The sequence below is a fragment of the Ciconia boyciana genome, chromosome 10 (genome assembly GCF_034638445.1).
Source record: "Ciconia boyciana chromosome 10, ASM3463844v1, whole genome shotgun sequence".
In the NCBI taxonomy this organism is placed as follows: domain Eukaryota; kingdom Metazoa; phylum Chordata; class Aves; order Ciconiiformes; family Ciconiidae; genus Ciconia; species Ciconia boyciana.
In genome coordinates, this window is record NC_132943.1 from 3,812,944 (window position 1) to 3,834,960 (window position 22,017).

General features: G+C 37.9%; 1 protein-coding gene across 13 annotated transcripts in view; it reads left to right on the forward strand.

Annotated features, from left to right (window-relative positions):
• The window catches only part of LOC140657453 (uncharacterized), a 372,414-nt gene that overhangs the window by 293,638 nt on the left and 56,759 nt on the right, over positions 1–22,017 (forward strand). For 5 of the 13 annotated variants that reach the window (XR_012044343.1, XR_012044342.1, XR_012044344.1 and 2 more), the window contains one exon: positions 3,698–10,657. The exons of 1 other annotated variant lie outside the window; for it this stretch is intronic. Coding sequence is in view for 3 of the 12 variants with exons in the window: in XM_072874480.1 (XP_072730581.1) it covers positions 3,698–3,771; positions 12,958–13,010 (127 nt within the window). In the remaining 9 variants the exon portion in view is untranslated. Of the gene's footprint in view, positions 1–3,697; positions 10,658–11,266; positions 11,285–12,957; positions 17,817–22,017 lie in introns of those variants that run through there. 7 more of the 13 variants (XR_012044340.1, XM_072874487.1, XR_012044333.1 and 4 more) reach the window with 6 other exon arrangements.

Genomic DNA, 22,017 nt, shown 5'->3' on the forward strand with positions numbered 1-22,017 from the left:
AAGCCAAATTTCCAAAGGCCCTTTGCAAAACTATTACCAAATTAAGAAAGTTTATTTTAGCCTATGCTGGAGACGGAACATAAACCAGAGTGGTGGGCAAAGCGAGGCAAGCTAATGTGGCTACAGCAAGCAAGTGCACTTCTCACCACTGAGAATAAATCCATGAGTCTCAGACTGTTTCCCTGCCACAGAAGCAGTGTGGGGTGGCTGACTAGAGTAGGAGATGGGTTAAATACTGACAATGTTGGGGTTGCCATCTGCCCTGCATCCAATGAATATTTTAAAGAAGCATTTAAACAGAGAGTGAAAATATAGAGAGGCCACTAAGAGTTATTGGGAATTAGAAATTCCTGATGTGATCCTGCTTTCACATGGGATATCCAGCTTTACAGCCAAACTGTTCTTAAATCACAACCATAACATATGGCTAATTCTGAAAAGAGCTAACTTCGATTCTCCTGTACATACCTGATGAATTTGCTGACAAAAAATATTCACTTGAAATTTGTTCTGTGTACAGTTTTATCATATATCTACTATTTATGTGAATTTCAGAAGCCATTTTTTGTCTGAAGACCTTACCAGGACAATTTGTTTTCCATATGAATGGTTACCTATATAGGAGAATGTGCTCCTGAACTTCTTTCCTTTGCAATTAAATTTATTCGAGGGATGTGTAAGTGGCTTCTAGTGCTATTTAGTAGCTCTTACTATACTAACTCATTAACGTATAACTGGCGTACACGTACTCAGCTTTCATAATGTTGCCCCATTAATAAGCAATAACTACCTCAGTAAATCAAAATTAAATGCCTACTTATGACAGTAAGTTTAGAACCCTCCTGCCTAGAGACTTTACATTGATTGATTCATTAAATATTGCATTGTCATATGAAGATCAGTGAAAAAAACCTTGTGAGCAGCTTTGCTTTTTGTTTTATATGTAAAGTTTTACACCAATGTTTCCCTGAAGAAGTAAAAGATCTACAAAATGTCTTGGGTAAGTGGTGGGCATTGCCCACATCAGCCGTCTGCCAGGACCGTGCCTGACCACCCTCTGTAGACAGGGATGGGCTGTCCTCCAGATAGGGCTGGAGAGGGAAAGAGGGATGTCAGAGCAATATATCACTTCCTGAATTTATAAGCCCATTTTGTAGATCATTAATGCACCTGCTGGAACTATCCAAAATCCTGCTGGCGATTTCATAAAAGATACTGGAAACTTGATTAGGGCTGAAGAAATAAAATATCTCCAAGAGGTCGGAAGAAAAGAAAGGCAGCCTTCGTTTGCAAAGGCAAATGCCACTGAAGGAGAGATTTAAGCACTTAATTCTCAAGATTCACAAAGTCCTGCTTTTCCCATAATTCTCAAGATTCACAAAGTCCTGCTTTTCCCATGGAGCTCCCAGTCGGCAATGACAGAATGATAAGACAACCCTCAATTTTAGGTCACAGATGAAAGTTCAATAGTAGAAACAGTTTTCAAACTATTCCTTTTAGTGTGAAGCTTTCCATTCCAGCTATATTAGACTATTCTGGCTTTCTTCCTGATACTTAATAAAAAATGTATTTGTTATTTATGTTTAACAAATATGTAGTTTTCTAGTGCAATGAAACCACTCTCTAGAGATACTATTCAGTATTATATTATTTTTTAGAACTACATTTCTCCCAAACTTTCAGACATACAGCTAGCTTCACCACATAAGCGTTAAATTTGTTAGCTATTCTAGTATTTCTCCTATGTTCCAATTCACATTTTTGCCATTTTACACTCGTTAAACTCTAGCAGGCGTTGCACAGAATGCCGATTACATGAAGATACCTTGGACAACGAAGGCCACATTTACAGGGTGATTAGTTCATGGAGTTGTAGGTGGGTAAGTGAAGGAATGTGAGGGATTGGGAAGGCAGATGGCTAGTATAATATCTTACTTCTGTAATATAAATAGTTTTATGCAGAAAATGAGAAAGAATTACAGTGATAGAGCTATATAACTTTACCTTTCAAAAGTAACAAGGTAGAAAGTCTTTAAATATTTTTTATTGTTCTGGTTTCTAATCTTTCCTTCACTTGGCATTTATTTACAGTGTACCTTCCATCTTTAGTCTTTTTTTTCGGTGTTGAAGGCTATTGATTGTGAAATAGAATAAAATCAGTGAAATACAATATGTAAGTTGCATTTTAGGTCACCGTGAGCCTCTGCTTATGGTAAACTTTTGTATAATAAAATGTGTTGGCCTTGAGCTTATTTCTACATTAAGGACTTTTGGGCTGTAAAAAATGCTATTCTAAGGACAAGAATCTAACACAATGATTATTTTTTTTACTTTACTGTGAAACTCTATTTCTTGTCACTGCGTTAACCTGAAAAAGATAAAGATATATCTTCGTTTTCCTTTAAACTTTTCCCAATCATTCCTTTTTAACTCATTCCTATAATAGTCTGTTTTAAGCAACAACTCTGACAGCAAAACCTATGAGGGTTTTCAAATTCAATAACCAAGACTGGAAAGAAGGCATCCCTCATCTCAACTTTAGCTGAGTAACTGCAGATCCTTAACATTACCCTCTACACTGGAGGTCTTCAAAGTCATCAATCTGTTGGAAATATGCTGACAGCTCAGAGTGGTTCTGTAGTGTCTGAAATGTGCTGTGCTGCTCAAAGAGCCTAGTGTTCTTAGATCACTTTGAAAGAGATGACTTATGAGGCAAAGGGTTGAGCTTTGTGTTTCTGCAGCACCTTACGCATGCGTTTGGTAGCACTGCGTGCGGGTTCCCAATGTGCCACGCATAGGAGACCCACGCTCAGGTGGAAATGGCACGATTCTGGTCCATCTCTTCAAGGTCAGGAGATGCTAGATGGGAGCGTGAAAGTGCAAGTGCACTGGTCACCAGCAGACAAATGGAAATAATTGTTAAGAATTGGTAGAATATAAACCTAACTCCAAACCTGTGCATCCTCTTTCTGATCCTCCTACCCCCCGAGGAACACTTTCGGCATTGTCATTTTCCTAATGTGGAAATATTTTGAGATGTTTTGAAACAATTGCTGTGTGGATTGTCTCTGGGTCTCGTATTGTCCAGAACTGAGCTGCGGGTCTTCAGCATTCTGTCCTTTTCCCTGCCAGATCTGCCTTTCCCTTCCTCTTGAGCTGGTTTTTGCTAAACTCCCAGAGCACTTGTGGAGCTACAGGGATTTCTTTGGAATAAAAAGTTTCCATATTTTTCAGTTGGAATGGTCTCTCTTTTGTTGTTTTGCTAAAATAGTTTTTAATAATGCTCTTAATTACAATAACTTCCTCCTATCGTATCACTATTTTTAGCTATGCCAAAGGAAGTTGTGTACAGTTGCTCACAGTAGAGGGATTATACAAATATATTGTGATTGCTGATCTTCGTATGCAGGTGAATTAAAAAGGTAGCAGGATGTGTTCTATAAAAGTTTATATATCTCTTATTCCTTTGTGTCTCTAGCATATGGCATCGGTCTTTTCAGGGTAACAGGAGAAAGTGTTTCACTCAGAGCTTATCCTTTTTCATATAGCAAAGTATTTAATTTGTTTTAAGTTACCCTCCTAGAGGAATCTACTAATGATTCTTATTAGTACACCCAACTATAAAAAAATTAGTTATGTATACACACAAGATTTTTTTGTTTGTTACATGCTAATCACTGCTTTTTTTCTGTGATAGGTTTCAGACTAAGGTGCCAGTTGCTTTCCCAGTAATAGCGAAAGATCTCCAGGTACTTTCATTCCTGGTGCGAGGTACTTTCTTGTTTTTATATATGTAAATGTGTATATGTGTGTGTGTGTGTGTGTTTAGGTAAAGACAATATTGCCTCTTCTTCAAAGATTATTTGCTATAATAGGGAATAGACTGATAATTTTTTCACCAAATAAAGTCTGTGACACTTGGTATTCCTTACAAAGGAAAGGCCAGTGTCCTGTGTCTTCTAGGAGGAACATCCTTTGGTGGTCTCCTCACAGAGATGGAGCTCATGGAAACAGAAAAAGCTGACTTGCATGAAATTCTGTCCATGATTCCTCCAGGTCAATGTGGTTGCCAGCTTTATAAATCAACCCCATGTCAAAACTGGTTGCTTGGTTGAAATGGAGTTAGGTGAAACGGGGCTTCTATCCTGCAGTGATGTTTTAGCTGAAGGAGAAATGTTTCTGCATAAAGTTGCCCTCTTTGTCTCACAATAGAGGGCCAGACACTGAGGATTTTGCATGAAAACTGCTGCGAGGTATTTGAGGTAAGCTGCTACAGAACTGTTTTCCTATATGGTGCAGGAGATAAAAAAATCTATCTGATAAGTCTGAACAGAAAGCAGATGAGCTGTGTTAGCTGCTCCCTACCTCTAGATACAGGTAAGATCCTCATGACCAAGGCAGGAACCAGAAGCACAGTTCCAGCTCTTGAGAGACTAGGGACTGCTAAGAGCATCTCAGGGACCCAGTGCTACCATCTACTGACACTGAACGCCCAACCATGGAGAAACTGGCACGGTGAGGAGACACTCCCATGGAGAAATATACAGATATGCTGGGAAAAGGGCTAAAGAGATGCTGATGAAATTGCCATGGAGAGAGTTTTGCTTTCATTCACTGAGATACACTTCTGATGGGTTCCTTTTCTCCTAACGCAGTTTTCTTTGCGGTGTTCGTAGTCTCAGTGCGTGTGTGCTTTTTGCACGTTACATATTAATGTTCTGCAGGTTCCCCAGGGAATGCGTTGATTCTGGGTAAGACTTTAAGATTAGTTTCCAGAGGAACTTCTGGCTATTTGAGCCTGCTTCTTTCTCCCGTCAGCATCGCCCGACATAGGGGTTGTGCACATGGTTGATGGCTGATCTTCATTAACTTCACCTTCATTACTTCTCTTCAGATTATTTGCATGTGAATTTTTAGGCCTGAAAATGTCACCAGCTAATTGTCAGTTTTAAAGGAATGTTAAGATTCTTCATAAAACTGATGGTAAACAGGATGGCAATATTCTCTTCATGTGAAAATTCAAATATATATTAGGACTTGGCATAAAAATGCCTTTAGAAGGCAAGATGAGGATTCAACATGCAGATTTAAGGTTGTTCCCTTCTCAATATTACACTCATGATGTTGATCATCAATGTAGTACATGATCACCTGCTCCTTTTCCATCAATATACTATAATGCTATTCACACTTAATTGTGTCCATTTTTAACTTGAAAAACAATGGTTTCTTCTATACTTAAAAAAAACCACAAGGGGATAAAGAGTGATGTAGATTAAGCACTATCAATCTCTAAGTGTACCATTTAGTCCTGGAGCTGATTAATGTTTCTCTTGCAAATATTTGAAGGGGATGCGTTCTGATGTTTCTCACGTTAAAGAATAAAGCTTGGTGTTTAAAGCCATGTAAGTCAGTTAGATACCCAAGCAGCATCAAAATGTAGTGGGAATTGGGTCTTCATACCCCTTCAACTACATTTGAGACTTCTGCCTGATGAATTCCACCACATACCAATAATTTCTGCTGAATAGGAATACTTCTTAGGTTCGATACTTAGATTTTTCTTTCCTTTTTTTTGGTCTCCTTTGCCTTTGATGTCTTTGTCTTTAGTTTCTCTTTGGTCATCAAATGTCATTTTATTTCAAGTTGCCTTATACCAGTGCCCTGCTCCAGCAAACCCACATATGCATTTTGGGCCAAATTCTGACTGCCTTCGGTTTAAAGTCAGTTAGATTTCCTATGCGTAAGACAAGTATGATTTTATGTCCTCTGTATAAGGTCATATGGATGATGAGTGGTCCTGATATGTTAATACTATTCTCCAGATCAGTGGGCCTTCTCCACCAGAAGCTACAACGTGTAAGTGACACACTTGCACTGCAGGAATACTGGTTCTGACCCCAAGTCTCCAGTATATTAGTTGCTTTGCTGCAATACCTTTGGGCAAAGCCATTCAACTGTATCGCAAACAACTTGCTTTAAGACTGGAACACATACTGTTTACTGTATAATCCTCTCTAATGCTCTATTTATTTTTTTTTTCTTGAGAAAAGATTAAAGAACAGAATTACACTGGAACTGGTGGAGGCATGATACATGCCCCCTTGATTATATGGAAACATTAAAATATCATCAGCATGTTAATTTTATCAACTGAACTGTATGAGATTTATTCATATCTCTTATCTATTACATTAGTCTGGAAATACAATTTATTCTGATGGTGAGAATGTCAGACAGAGAGACCAAAAACATCTGGACTCCTTAATATAAAACAAATTCTCTGGGATGCCACTTTAAAATTAATTCTGCTAATAAGGAGGCAGAAATTTCATAGCCTATTGATCTTTCAAAATAGAGCCCCAGCCCTTCATGGGGGTAAAACAGGTAGATCCTAGGAAGGTTCCTTTGAGGATTTGTAGTTCACATGTCTTCTGTTACATATTTGAATATCAAATACAATAGATTATTTTAGCATCCTAATATAAAATACACAGCAGCAGATAAAATCCAGCCATCGCAAACTACAGGATTAATAAAAATCAATGAAAATTCTCCTAGAAAAACAACGTATCTTAAACATTTCCCAGGTCTGAATTGGTGGATTTTCCTTCTAAACATGTAAAATCAATATTAATTAAAACCAACCATAAAAAACCCCCTAGCCCATTGAAAGAGAGTTTTCATTAAAAAAATATATGGTATTACATAGGCTAGATTTTCACAGAACGTTTTCAGCCATGGAGGAGCGTGAGTAACATTTCTCCTCTGATTACATGATATTTGGGGGTACTTGTGCTGGGAAGCACATGGAAGCAAAAGATGTATCTGCGGCTCTGTGCCTGCCTGGCACGCTCCCATTCCCACTTTACTCGGAGCACAGAGGAAAAAGCCGAGCAGTGATCTCTAATTCAAAATATCCCTTGCAGACTGCTCCAGGATGGCTGCATTCGTACGCAGCTTCCCCAGAAGTTCTAGGCTAGCCCATAGCAATAACTTGATAATTGTTCTGGGAAGAGACTCAGCACAGCTATCTTATGCACAAGTAAACAGGCATCTATAAGATTAAGAATTATATGCCAGGGCTTTGACACAACCATCAGTTATGCCAGATGCAAATAATTTATTCTTTGTCAGTTCAAATATACAGTCTTATTTGGATGGCTTAAATTTATACTGGCACCAAAATACAGCAAGCGATATTATTTAAGTGTGGTGTTGAAACCACAGATCTGCATCTCAGATGACCCAAAAAGTGGAAGAGAAATGTTAGTTGTATTTTCTGAGAGTAACTCATCATCGTTATGTAATAATAGCTGATGCAATAACTTATCCTTGTGGTGCAATAATATGACATCAGATGTTGGGAGATGTATCTTGCCTTGACATACACCATAGCCAGGCATTTTCAGGTGCCGTTGCTATCACTGTGATAACTCTTAGCAGCAAATGGATTGCTTCTCCTCTGGCCTTGTTTAAAAGACAAAGCAAGTGCCAGTAACTCAATAGATAGGCACACCTTTCTTCTTCTGTTTTGACTTTACTGATTTCATTTTGGGGCTTTGGTAGGTCTTCCATCAGAGCTTTTGGATATTGGGGATCATAAATCAAAGTGGTGTTTACTTTTGAAATGCAAAATATTCAGTTTAGGTTTTCCAAATAAAAGCAAAGCATGTATAGAAAGAACATGAGAGAAATTAAGGCAGTTGTTATTGCAGGACTGCAATTTTGACAAGATGAAGCCGGGTCAGATACTCAGTTTGCTCGGGGTGCAAAGAGGTTGCTCAGATCTTGCCTTAGCTTTGCAAAGCAGGAGAACACATAGGTTCAGTTTAGCAAAGACGTATGAAACCACTTAACTTTATGCACAGTGAGTAGTCCAGTGTGTAAAGTTAAACATGAGCCTCCGTACCTTCAAGATTAAGGCCTTCAGCCTTAAATAGTACCTTAAACATTTAGTTTATGTTTGGTGAGACTGTCAAATAATTTGTTCCCGTGCCATCAGCTGAAAATCCTGCTCATTTTATAGCAGTTCAGCTTACATGGATTTACTGGACAACAGAATAAGTGAAATTTAAGACACACATCTTAAGCTGAGTTCATAACGGCCCACATTTCCAATAACAAAACTAGCAGTGACAGTGATATATGGCTTTTTTTATGAGACCTGATAACTGATGGATATGTGATCTTATAAATGCTTAGACAAACTAATGCACATAATTATATTTTCCATTTGAAGTCTATTGCTAGGCATTCTAATACAATATCATTAGTCGAAATGGCCACAATGATACAGCTTGGGCAGTTTGTCACAGTAATTACGGGGTGATTATTTTTGACTGGAATAAAGATTTCAGTTTTAGTATGGTAGAAAGCATAATCACAAATTAGAAACAGTCTCAGAATAAAAGAATATCAGGGAGAGGGACTTTAAATATGGATTATAGTGCAATTCTAAAACAATTTCTTTTAAAAAGTGCACTCATTTGACTGAATGTGTGACTTTATACCAAGTTCCTGCCCAAAAGGATGACACTTACCTAATTAACAGTTCCAGTGTGTAAGGTTTTTATAAAAGGGAAAATCTGGGCATCGTAAGGAAGGCTTGTCTTATAATTTACATAACTGCTAAAATAGGCTTTCTTTTTTCAATCGACCAAAAAATAGATCATTTGTCTTCACCGTTTTCAGGATGGTTGATTAAAGTAGACAGTGTCCTAACATCTGTATTGAAAACTATATTAATCAATTGATTAATCATGAGGCATTAATCAAAATCTTCCTTAAGTGTTTTAGTTTTGGAGCAGCTCTTAGTATTTTCTATCAGATTCCTTTTAAGGTGTCCATTATAAAGATTAAATTTGGGTGGTAAATATTGAGGGGTTGAAGCACATGTGGCTTTCTACTTGAAGGTCACAGCCATTGCTCATTAGTGTTACTTTTAATGGGATAAGAAGCAAAAGTTTTTAATATGTGACTACATCAATTAATCAAATACACATTTGATTTCCTTTCCAGTAAGCAGTCCATATTTTCAGCATGTGCAAAGAAATTTCTAGTGATCTAAACCCTTGAATACTTCAGGCTATGCTGAAGAATATTCCAGGTATTTAAGGAACTTAAACTGTACATGCGGATATAATGAACTGACGCACTAACTATAATACAGTAAATTATTCTCTGCTGTTTTTAAATATTCTGCTTTACAAAAATCCATTTAAAGGTATCCTGGTCAGTTTCCATTAAGGCTATGTTTAAATAATCTCATTTTTCCCATACAATGAATGTAAAACTTCAGACTACTGTCACAAAGAGTTTTAGAATGAGAGAAGTTATTCTGAGTATTTAGTTGATTCAAGTGAACCATAGAGGACCTATGCAACGAAGCTGATCATCTGAGAATTTCACTCTGTTTTTGCTCACTCCTATTTGTTTTTCCAGTCTGAAACATTAAATACCGGTACTCAAGTAAATGTATTTTGTGAAGCATCAATTACAGTACAAAAGAAAACCACTGATTACACATCTCTTCATGTGCATAAAAATGTTTCTTCATCTTGCAGTCCCTCTGTAAGTGATTCTTTAAGAAAGATTTACTGAATTCTCATTGTGGTTGCTTTTCTGACAGACTAGAAATACCTACATTTCTAGTGAATGCTTTTTCCACTGGGGGGGGGGGGGAAGAAAACACCAAACCCAAGCATACGTTATTTGTATTTATATGGATTTTAAAGTATACCAAAATATGTGCATCTGGCATTCCCATCACCTTTGGCAAAAGTTTAAAGAAACAAGAAATCAAAGCACAGCAAATTAAATCCTGCAGCCACTTCCCTGTGCCTGAAGAAGCTGCCTTAAAAAAATTCAAACGCTTTTCTAGGTAGTCTTATTTTTGTTTCTACCCATAGATTACCGACTACCAATTTTATAGCGCTCCTAACTGTTCATTTTTAAGGTGATATATTAAAGTTGAACAAAGTACAGAGGTCTACTAAATCAACAGCTCTTTATTTATTAGAACGAGAGCAGCCCCTGAGACCGGGCAGCCTCAGGAGCCCCTTTGTGCTGGTGACTCCAGCAGGAGACCCTGCCTGGCCTTGACTCTCGCTCTGCGGGGACGGTGGCAGGCGGAGGGGCCCATCACGCCCCGGGAAGCCCGTCCTCACCCAGGGATGGGGCATCAGCAAGGGGCGTGGGACTGGGAACCGGCTTTCACCCTCTGACTGGAGGCAGAGCATTTAAAGCTGCACTTCTAATCAGATTAAGGAAGCCAATCGCTACTGATTTGCGCTACCTACTGATTACGTTGTAATTCTTAAAAGCCGCTTTGATGTGTGTTTACCGGTTTCTACATACAGCAGTAGAGTTATTACGTATTTAAAGCCATTAAAATGCACGGGAAATTTTGTACGCCTTTAAAAATGATACCGGACTGCTTGTCATATAATTATGTGAAAAAGAAACATGTGTCTTAAAGTCTTGAAATAATCAACAATACATATTTGGAAATAAAATAAAACCTGCGTTGTTCTTCCACAGCTGAGTTCTGTTTTCATTTTGCTATTGATGGTGAAGGTTGGTTGCCTTCAGCAGGAAAGGAAATGCAATCTGCATAATTCCCATTAGTTCTTCATCGCGCAAATATATACTGATAATAATTCTGTAGTGGGTTAGTTTGTGGCTAATCATCTTTATACTTAGCAGCAGGTGCTGTGGCAGCACTGGAAAAAGTATCATGCATTTTAGAAATTACTGCTGTACAATTTATCTATAATGCACCTTTCTTTTTAATAAAATTATGTTCAACAGTTCATCAGTTTAGCTCATGGAGAACACTACTGTGATATTGGCGTGTAGGCTTTATCAGTATTTTATTACCAAATGCCACTGTTGTTTTTTTTTTTTTTTAAATGGAAACATGGTCCAGAGAAAGGAGCCATTGAAATACATGAATAGAGTCAGTAGCACCTACAGGCTGTTCTGCATTTTAGATTACAAAGAAAATATACATGAAACAGTTTCAAACCACGCTGATTATGTGTGTGGGAAATAAGTGTGTCGTTTAAAGCTGATATGGTTTGCTTAGGAAAAAATGAGGAGGTAAATATAGGCTTATAGGGAAACGGACCTGATCACTCAGCTGTTGTTGCTTGGAAGAATTTGGAAAAGGGAAGATTAGAGGAATTGTCTCTTGAAAAGCCAGTGGAGAGGTTTAATGAAGTCACAGAGGTTATATGTGATTTTGTTTCACATATTCTTGTAGTGCCTGCAATAACCACTCTGGAAAAAAAATCTTGAACCCCTGCCATACAACTGAAACTTGTGATATTGCCTGAATTATGACTAATGCCTTCCCTCCTAACATAAATGCTGCCCTCACTTCATCCCCGCTTTCTTCCCCAAGAAGATGGTAAGAGACAAATTAAATTTAACCTGAGCATCAGCATATATGATAAAAGGAAAAAATATGAAACAAAAAAAAAAGTTTGAGAAGTGAATGGGAAGATCTGGATAAAAGCCTTGAAGACACTAGAAAATGGAAATATACAACAAAATTGAAATAATAGTCAAAAGAAAATATCCAAAGATTTTAAGTAATAAATAACACTGTTGGCTAGAGGTGAAGAAGTGAGAAGAATATAGAAAAGGAAAAGATAAAAGAAGTTTAATAAAAAGTTTCAAAAAAGAGAAGGAAGGCAAAAGTAACGGACATGATATGAGTTAAAATTATGTCAAGGAAAGCTATCGGCAAAATATCTTTGTAATTCTCATTAAAAAAATCTATTTAGCCTACTTAGCCCTATTTCTTGCACCCATATGCAAGGGAACATGCAAAGTCTGCATAAAGCATGCAGCCTTCAAAACGGAGTGCCTGGAATTAAAGGGTTCATTTTTATTGATGGAAGCTGGACAAATGCAGTTGTATTCAGAAGAATTTGCCAAAAAACCTGAACAGGTTAGAAAAATCTCAGTGAAAATTGTTTGATTTTAATCATTCTGAGTAGAAAACTTCAACTGTAATTAAAATACTGTTTACCTAAATTGAAAAACTCTCATACAAAAATAGACAAAAATGAAACTTTAATATTTTTTATTTCAAAGGGTTTTTTTGAATGAAAAAAAAATTACAGGAAAGAGATACTGTCTGATCAATCTTAATCTTCAGTAAAATACAGTTTTGCATAGAAAAAAATTGTAGCAGAAAATTGTGACTAGTAGCTGGGTACATTTGAAAATAACTTGATTTCTGAGAGAGTGTTAGTTAATACCAGCTGCAGGTGGGGTTCTTGGCATTTCTGAAAAAATCCCAACTAGACAGTTTTGATAATAAAAATAGCTATAGAAGCCAAAGTTTTGGCCCTGAAATGGAAAATTTAAATTTTTGTATAAGTTATAGTTCAATTGGGATGAGTTTTGTGTGAGATTTTTCTCTGAAGGTTGAAAAAGCATTTCTGTGGGCTTTTAAGAAAAGGGAATTTATCTAACATTTTATCCTGAGTTGAATTTTCATGTTTTGCCATGCGTTATACATTTTACCTTTTCCTAACTTTTCTATCCTATCCTATCCTATCCTATCCTATCCTATCCTATCCTATCCTATCCTATCCTATCCTATCCTATCCTATCCTACTGTAACTTAATATGGCTTAAAAATTTCCAGATGATCACATTGCTTTTAAAATGTTTTGTCTGTGTGAGTTTGCAGGAAAGTAATAAATGTGCTCCTCACTTTATTTTATATAATTTTGGGGGTTTTTTGTTAGTCCTTTGCACAAAGGAAGCAATATGTTTTAGTGTTGAGGGACCATATCTCACTACTGATTGCCGTAGCTTTTAATGTCTACCTTTATATGAGTGTTTCAGATTCTTCTTTTGCTCTGCAGGTAATAAAGATATGTTCTTCAACTGCAGTAATATTTATTAAAGTTTTTGTTTGTTTGTTTTGTTTTTTAGGAAACAGAAACAATACGGAATGCTTCTGGTCAAACTGGAAAAACTCAGTGTAGACTATAACTTATGTCATACAGCTAATTTAGGTGTCTCCCTATTTAGGTCTCCTCTCAGTGTAGAGGCAATAACAGAGGAGGTGGAGATGCTGTTGCATGGTATGGATAGAACTACTGCCATTTTGTGGGATAGGTTGTATAACTGGAATATTAAAATCAGTTGCTATTACCCATTTTATTAAAAGGAATGGGAGAAGGAAAAAAAACAAAACAAAACAGGTATGGATGAAATGGGAAAGTTTCCTGTCTATGAGACAATATCTGTTTAAACTGAATATTTCCATATTACCAGGTGACTTCTATTCAAGAGTCTTAAAGGAACCAGGTGAGGAACTCTATGAGCCGCTATGGTTATTTTTTAAGATATCTTGGACATGATGTTTCAAACATTTTTCAGTAAAGCCAAGAACAACAAGGAAATATGTCTGAGAGCGAAGAAGGCAGGCTGGGGCATTGCCCTGGTTCAGTGACACAGGGACCTTCAGGCCTCCTGGGGACCTGTCCGGCCAGCTGGTTCACATGAGCCCTCATGAGAAGCTTAAAGCAATCCCCGAATTACAAAAGGGGACTATCACCCGGAGATAGTGAGAGCTGGTAAGAGGGCTTCAGGGCTGCTCTTTTATTTCCAGTGTCTGCACTTCAAGGAGGAACATGAACTTGCTGACAAGAGTTCACGGGATGACTACAAATGCGAACAGTTTTGTTTGAAAATGAGCCTTACGATGTGAGGTTTAAGGAGGTCAGCCTTCATGTTGTTGGCGGTTCGGAGGTGACCTGAGTGCCTTCTGAGCTGCTTTGGAATGGAAAGATACTGGCTGCTCTTTGGAGATTTTGTTTGTTTTTTAACTTTGCAGACAGTAACATTTGGAAGCTGAAGTTAGGCCACCTCAGCCTGGAATTAAAACTTGGCTTTCCTGCAGAAAATTTCCAGACTGAAGTCTGGATCAAATCACTGGGAGGTGGTGGACTACCTTTTCCTTCACATCCTTAACAAGAGCTTAGTTTTTTTAAAAAATATATATGTTTAGTTCAGTTTCTAAACACCCTAAGGCTGGCGTTTGCAGAAAGCTAGTTGTCCTTTTACAAGTAGTCACAACTACTTTCACATGGGCTACTCTGCCCCAAGCAGCAGAGAAATGCAACTGGAACAGCTTGGAAAAAGGTACAGAACAGTGTGGTAGGAGGCGCTGGATGGGAAAGGTCTTAATGAGATGGCTTTCCCCAAAGATGACCATTTTGATGGGATCTCAGTGTTGCTGAGATGAGACTGACCTTCCTGTGGCTGCTGGCGGGGATGGTGGGGATGCCCAGGAGCCCACTTTTGTGTCTCTGATGAACTTCTGAGCTTCCCAAGGAAACTCAGCTCTCTGGATCATTTATGTGGGCTGTCACAGCTCTATCTGTTGGCTACTGTCATTGCTTTGGTATGTGGAGTGGGTGTTTAATAAGAAAATCCAAGGAGGGATTAAGAAAAATGGGAACTAAAAGAAATTTTGTATTTATATTGGAAAACCTTTTTTTGCAGTGCCACTGCATATGGTGTCAGCAGGTCTTGTAAAGAGCTTGTTAGATTTATATCCTTTGTAACTCAAAAGAGAGAGATGAATTTGCTTGGAAATCAGCTGCTTTTTAGATGATTCTGTACCATAAATCAACTGCCTGATCCAGACTGATATTTAATCTGGTGACTCTCAGCAATGGGGCACAGCAAACTCATGCTGATGGAAGCTCAACCCACCTCAGTTCTCAGTTTTATCTCAATATATATTAAATGACAACTTTTACTGTACCATCCACACGTGTTTTCTGGTAGGTTGTGACACCACAATTACAAGAAAACCCCAAATATTCTTACAAATAAAATGTTTCATATGGCTGCGTTTATGGTTATTTTTATTTATGGTGTAACTCATATGAGCCATACCAGTAACACAAGCTAAGGACCCTTTCTGCCCCTATGGTGCCTCTTTCCTCCAACATCTAGATGAGCACAAGCATTCCTCTGGACATACTGCATGTCTCTGTGTTATTATTATTACTAGTGTCTGTTATTATTAATTATTTTAGAGTACTTATATGGGGTTATTCCAAAGTTTGATCTCCCTCAGCATCTTCTCCAGCCAAAAGAAGATGCTAAGGGAAGAATCTAAGAACAGGGCAACTGTATACGATACTGTTCTGTGCCCATTTTTAAAAACCAGAACAAAAAAAGAGAGGTTTTTTACTATTTAAGATTAAAAAAAAGGAATATATTTTTGGGTTTGTGTCCTATTTCAGCCTGGAGTATCTTTCGAAAGCCAAATTATCGAGCCTCAGATACGAAGACTGCAAATGAAAAAAAATGAATGCAACTTTAATAATAGCATTGGAAATGTCAGAGGAATGATAGAGCTACTGCATTTTCTATGACTGCACCCTGACTGCTATTCTTTATTGGCATGTGTGCCTCGATTGTTCAAACTACACAATGTCTGAACATTGATGTCATATTTCTGTTATTGCAAAAAGCCTACATTTGACCTTTCTTTGTAATTGTGACACTAGTTGAATTCTGCTTTAGTTCATGGCAATTTACTAAATCCTTTGAGAGTTCACTAGTTAATTATTGCCAAGTGAATTTTTAATTTGCTCCTATGATTACATTGGTGAATACAGTCATTAGTGGGAAATTTATTTTAGAAATTGGCACTAGAGGGAGCTAAGTAATTGTATCATTTATGTATCTAGGAAGGAAAAAAAAGAACATTCATTAAAAACTTGCTTTTTTCTGAACCTGCTGATTTTACAAATATGGCAGCTATGCCTCAGCAAATTATAAGCGATAATGAATTAGTTAATTTTCCTTACTGAAAACTGCTATGCTAAGATTATTAAATTACTGTATTTCTATTTAGTGAAACTAGCTACCAGTCAGTAAATTAGGATTTCTAGGACTCTTTTGGGAAGGGGAATTTTTTGTGACTATTATCCTTGTTTATCATTATTTTGGTCTTAACAGAATTAAAATGCTCACAGATACCCTCCCGAAGTATAACTTTGTTCCCAAATGCATTGCGGGATGGATGGCCTTGTCGGATGCTGCAGCTCTGGAAGAGGAGCTGGAGGAGGTGCCTGTAGTGCAGACCCTGAAGCCTTTCTGGACTGTGCCAAAGCCATGGCTAGACACAAAGCACCGTATTTTCCCGTCCAAAGTCCACTTAAATCAGTGGAGTCCCATCTTTATTTAGTGGCAGCTGACTCAGGACGTTTATCTTCGTAGCTCACAGGCGAGCGTCACGCTGGACCCTATCCCCAGTGCGCGCGCCCGTATGCGACGACCTGCCACGTGTGTAGGTTTGGTTGTGGTTCAGAAGATCCCATAATTATCTCCAAATGGCCATGCTGCTTGTGCTCCACATCTCTGTCCATCTGAAGAAATTGTGACGTTTAGCGTGACATAAGCCTTCCGGTTCTACATGAAAAGTTGTTTCATTTGAAGGTGGTTTTAGGAGGGCTCTGCAGTTCACCTGGAAGCCCCCTGTGCTCTCTGGGTTATTGCTGAATGACTTCTCACTCCCAGTTTTCTGTACATCTTAGAGGAAAAAAAAACCCTCTATTTCCCTGTGGTGGGGGGAAGGCCATGGGAAGGGAATGACCCATCTCTACCTTTGAGGAACACACATCTACTCCTTCCTTTGCTTCCATAAAGCTGTCCCGGGCGTGGCAACACTGTGAGCAAGTGCAAAGGAATGGTTTAGTTGGTGGTTCTCAGCTTCTGATGTTTGTACCAGCTGTAAGTACATTGTAGGAATTGTCCATCTCCAAGAGCTGATGCTTCCTTTCTTTAAAAAAAAGCTAACTCTCAATGTAGTATACTCAGTAAACAGAAAGTAATGCAGTTAATTAAAATAGATAAAAATCCTGAATCCAAGAAGTAGCAACTGGCCTGGATTCTTTGATAAGGGTGAACAACATCTGGCCTTATTGTGAAATATCATTAACAAAAATTTCTGAAACATAGTGGCTTTCTGATCCTCCATCTCTTTATTGTTTATGCCAGGTTTTTTTTCCTGTCATCCTTTATTCAGGCACTGAGAAGGCACCACCATCACTATCACAGCAGTATTGGTTTCACCTGCTGAGCTAACCTAGTCCTGCCAGGGAGGCATTTGTGCTATTGCTTTTAAGAGAGCCACTTTACCCATGGTGTTTTGTTTGCATTAAGGCTTGGGATTAGTATGCTGTCTGGGTTGGATTTAATGATATGTCCTCTTTTATGTACCCACAGAGGTAGGTATAATCGGGGTCATAAATGAAGATAGCATTGCTTTTTTTTTTTTCCTTTTCTCTTTTTTCCTGGAAATGTAAGGGTATTCTGCACCTGCAGTGCTGAATGGGTGTTTGCCATTCTTTTTGCAACTTGGGAAATCTGGGTTCTTCTTATGTGCCATGACTAATTTTGCCAAATTTTTTATTTATGTGTGTTGTAGTGAATTCCACTGTGCATAATACTTTCTTGATGTAGTTATCTGAAGTTGCCTAAATGAAAACTCACTATGCTTTGCAAGTCACTTTTCCAGCATAACCTCCTGTGAAATCCTATGAGAAGTAAACACCACATTTCATGCTTTTGACACTAGATGTGTTGTTCAATAGTTTAAATTAATATAAGTAATAATATCACCAATCCAAGGCAATTTTTTTCCTTTTGTGTCATATGTGTAGAACAAGACATCCTGCCTTACGCTTCTCGGGTGTGAACTATGGATTAGATTTAGCAGTCTGATATTATTGTACAATAACTGGGGCCCAAACCCAATACAAATTCTTTATATTCCTAATAAACTGGTTTATGTTAGTAAATATAAAGCTATTTCTGTCAGCTTTCTGGCTTTTCAAGCAAGTGCAAAAGTTGTGAATTTACAGTGGAGTAAAATCTTTTTCAGGAAGGATAGTGCTCAAGGCATCAGTACCCTCTACAAAAGAGTTTATTTCTTAACTTCTTTGATTTAGCTTTATTCTGTACCAAAAGTCTGTACTATGAAGGTCAGAGATTATAGGCAATAGTGTTATCCCACAAGACTACAATAGGAGTAGAGGGAAGAACGCTATCCTTTCCAGTTTCTTTGTAGTATCAATGGGTCTGGGAAAACTTTGTGGCTCTGTGTCCACTTTGTGCATTTCTTCCCAAATTTCATTTGGAAATGAGGGAATCTTGTAGCACCTTTTTCTTTAGTTAATTTTTTTTAAAGAGTATCTCCTAATAGACATTAGACATGATATGCAAGTATATACATTGCTAGAAAAATCATCTTTATTTCCTGGCATTAATCAGGAGCACAGGGAAGGGTTGTGGAAGCTTGTACTCCCTTTAGATAGCAAGGGCTAAGTATGTGCTTCATATTCTGCACAACTGTTATGAACAACTCCAAAACCCATAGGCCAGCTTTCTGGCGACGTAGAGATGGGAAACCAGTACATTAAAACTAGCCTGGGTGGGTGGCTGGCTTGCCAGGTGGGTGTGAAACTGGCTGAAATGCTGAGCAAAAATCATAGCCGTCAAATGCTCATGGTGTAACCAGCAGCCGATGACTTAGCACTGCTCCTCTGGGTCTGCTGCTGGAGCCCGTGCAATTCTGCACGTATTGTCACCACCCAGATGGTGGCATCAGGCGCATGGAGGCTCTTCTCAGAGGTTATCCATCCTTGCGGGCTTTCAAAAATCATCTCGTCTAGGTTCTGAGCATGGAGGATTGGGAGATTTTTAGTTTTTTGGGGTGAAGAAGTTATGCAAGGTAGACAGCAAGGAGCATACATGTGCCTGTTCTTTAAAGGGGGAACTTAAGCAGGAAAAAGGAAGATGTCTTGAGTTCTTGGCACACTGATGGAATGTAGAGGGCAAGATTAAATTCCTGTAGTTTAGCTTAAAAAAAAAAAAAAAAAGGGTTTCTTTCATAAGAGATGTAGATTTTATATCATTTCTGCCAGGACAGGGAAAGAAAAAGGTAATATCATAGGAGACAGGTAGGAGGAGGAAGAGGCAATAAAGCTGTGGAGCCATCTTTCCTTTTACTTGCACTACTACAACTAGTCAGACTGATCCCTAATGCTGTGTTCTAGCACTCTGATCACATTTTTATTACTGTCCTCAAAACAGGACAGCTTGGTTTTTATTGATCTAAAGCATGGGAACACAAAGCCTGATGTTGTTTCTCTACATAATAAATTAACTAGCACTGTGTCTGTCGTATCATGCTTGGGAGGAGCATCCCTTAACTTTGTGAAAATTACCTCGGTACTTTCCTTCAAATCCTTCCTTAAAACAGTCCTTTTCCTACCTTTCTGAAATGGCTAGGGAAATTTAATAAAGGTTAGGTCAGTCACATGTGTAGGAGTGATGGCTCAGTATAGTTTACTGGCTCACATCCAGCTCTGCATAACCCTCTTGTATTTTGAAATAGGGAGTGTATTTTATGTTGTATTTCTATGGCACCCAATATAACGGAGCACTAGTCCTTGTGCAAAGCCTTGGGGGCCTTAGTCAGACAAATTATTATCCATGAAATATGAAATGTATTCAAAGTAACTGAATAGCTCTATCTATTAAATATTACTATAACCACTATTTAAATGCATTAGGTGAATTCAGTGATGCAATTTTGTTTTCAGTAGTTTAAGTTGAATAGCTTCCTTTTGGAAAAATAGATAAAGCAGTAGTGAAATAGCTGATATGACTTATTAAAATATGATGGTGGGTGAAGCTTTTATGATACAATAGGAATGTTGGTATAATCAATAGGTTAGGAGTTGGAAAGCCAAGGTAAGTGTCAAGGGAAAAACATAACTGAAACAACTTTTGAATCTACTTGGCTATGGATAAACACTGAAATGGAAAGAAAAGCAGTTAAATAGCAGCAGAGCTTTGCTGAACTTCACTTGTGAACTGAACTCTATTGACTTGAGATGGGGCATTGGATGGGGACACCTCTCCTGCTGACTCCTCATGGTGCACTGCTCTTTTCTGTGGTCTGTCAGACTGAATTTTATTAGCAATAAAAGCATTCAAAAGTGACAATATTGCAAGATGACAACAAAAGTGTGATGCTATTTTAGATTCACCTCCCCCTTCCTGTAACATTGATTTGATTCACAAGTATCTGAACTGTTATTTCAAGCTATCTGTAAGCACTGGCAAACTTTTTTTCTACCCTGTAGGCCCTGCTTATCTTTTGAAGGGTATTTTTAGAGCTGTGAGGGCCAGAGATACATAAGGTGGAGTTTTTCTTTTCTTTTTTTTTTTTTTCTTTTAGAGTAAGCTGAGATTCTAGGGCACAAGATGGCAGCATAAGGAAAATTTGTTAACATCAGAAATAGCTGACTTGTCTAAACTGCAAAAATGTGAGAGTCCTGGATAAGTTTTTAAAATGATTTCAGCAGATTTAATAAGATTATATTAGTAAGAAGTTTCATTAAATCTATCACCTGATCATCTTAAAAAAAAAAAAAAAAAAAATCCCATCCCTCTTTCAAAGCCTAGGTGAACTCATATCTTATAAAAAATTTGCTTTCTTATCTCAAACTTCTTTATTAATAAACATTTTTGCTGGTTCCCCTCCCTCCCCCCCTCCCCCCCAGTTATTTATTTTCATCTGGAGTAAGATCAACAGGAGACTTAGACTTTATAAGGCATTTACCCAATAGCTTCTTTTTGTCATAAAATGTCCTCTGTATGCCCCTTTAGTAGGTACTTGTCACGGCACAGTGTGCTGTTTCAAAGAAAGTTAAGTTATAGCTAATTAAGCACTTCCATGCTGAATTTGGAGATGCTAGTCTCTGACTTTGTTTCACTAGAAATTGCGCCTTTGGTAGAGCCTTTGACTTTACTGGATAAGAAATTGTAACTCTTTAGAAACCAAAATAAGAAATCTTCAACAAGTTTGTTGGTTTGTTTTTTAGTATTATACTGGTGGTGCTGCCACAGTGGGTATTAGAAAACCTTCAGTAGAAGTTGATACCTTCATCTCCCCTGTGTACTCCTTTAGTACGTCTTTATGATTTCCATACTTCATAAGACAATGTCATGATATCTTTGGTATTTGTCATTCTGTGCTTTGGAGAAATGATGCTCTGTATAGTCATTTAGCTTGAGAGTCTGTACTGAGATCTTTCTGGATATGCTAATGTGGTAGCAGAAATGCTCTTTAAGCGAAATTACAAGGTGTTCTGCTCTTGTGGAAATTCTTTTGCATCAGCTGTGTTTTCTAGAGCTAACCAACAAAGTCCCATTGATCACAAGGGAATTTGGGGTCTTTGGAAAGCGTGCTGGTTCTCTGAGGTTTGTGATGCCCATCCATGCAGTTGTGGCAACAACGAGCTCTGGAAAAGCCAGACGCAAAAGATATTTCCTTTGGTTTCACTACGCAGCCAGCCCATGACCATCTAGAATGGCTCGAAAAATAAATACTGTGATGGCCAGAGAGACAGCTCTGTGCATGCATGTCAGCCGCTAAGGGCCATGGCTGTAAAAACTTTAATGTTGTTATAAGCCACTTGTGACACTAGAAGTGTTGCTATTAGTTTGTACAGTTTGTTAGCGTTTTATAGAACATAACACAGGATAACAAAACTCTCTAGTATAAGCCCATGTAAAGCTCTCGTTCTGCTTCTTTTCGCTTGGATTCCTAGCTATGATATAAAATAGAGTGCTTTACTATCCCTTTTCCTGCCTCCAATATCTGCCAACTTGTTAGGCTGCGGTTTGTTCCATATAGAATACATTTTAGGAATAAAAAAACAAAACAAAAAACCCAAGAAAAAAGGGTGATCCTTATTTATTTATTTAGTTAGTTATATGAAGGTGATCCATATTCACATATTATTTATACAAGTACCTAAGTATTTCTAATGCCATCTTCTGAAGATGGAAGGTCTCTCATTGATTAAACAGGCTTGGGGTATTCCTGGGCATACTTTAATTCATGTTGCCTTCTAGTTTACTGGCAAAAATATGTTAAAGAAATTGTCCATG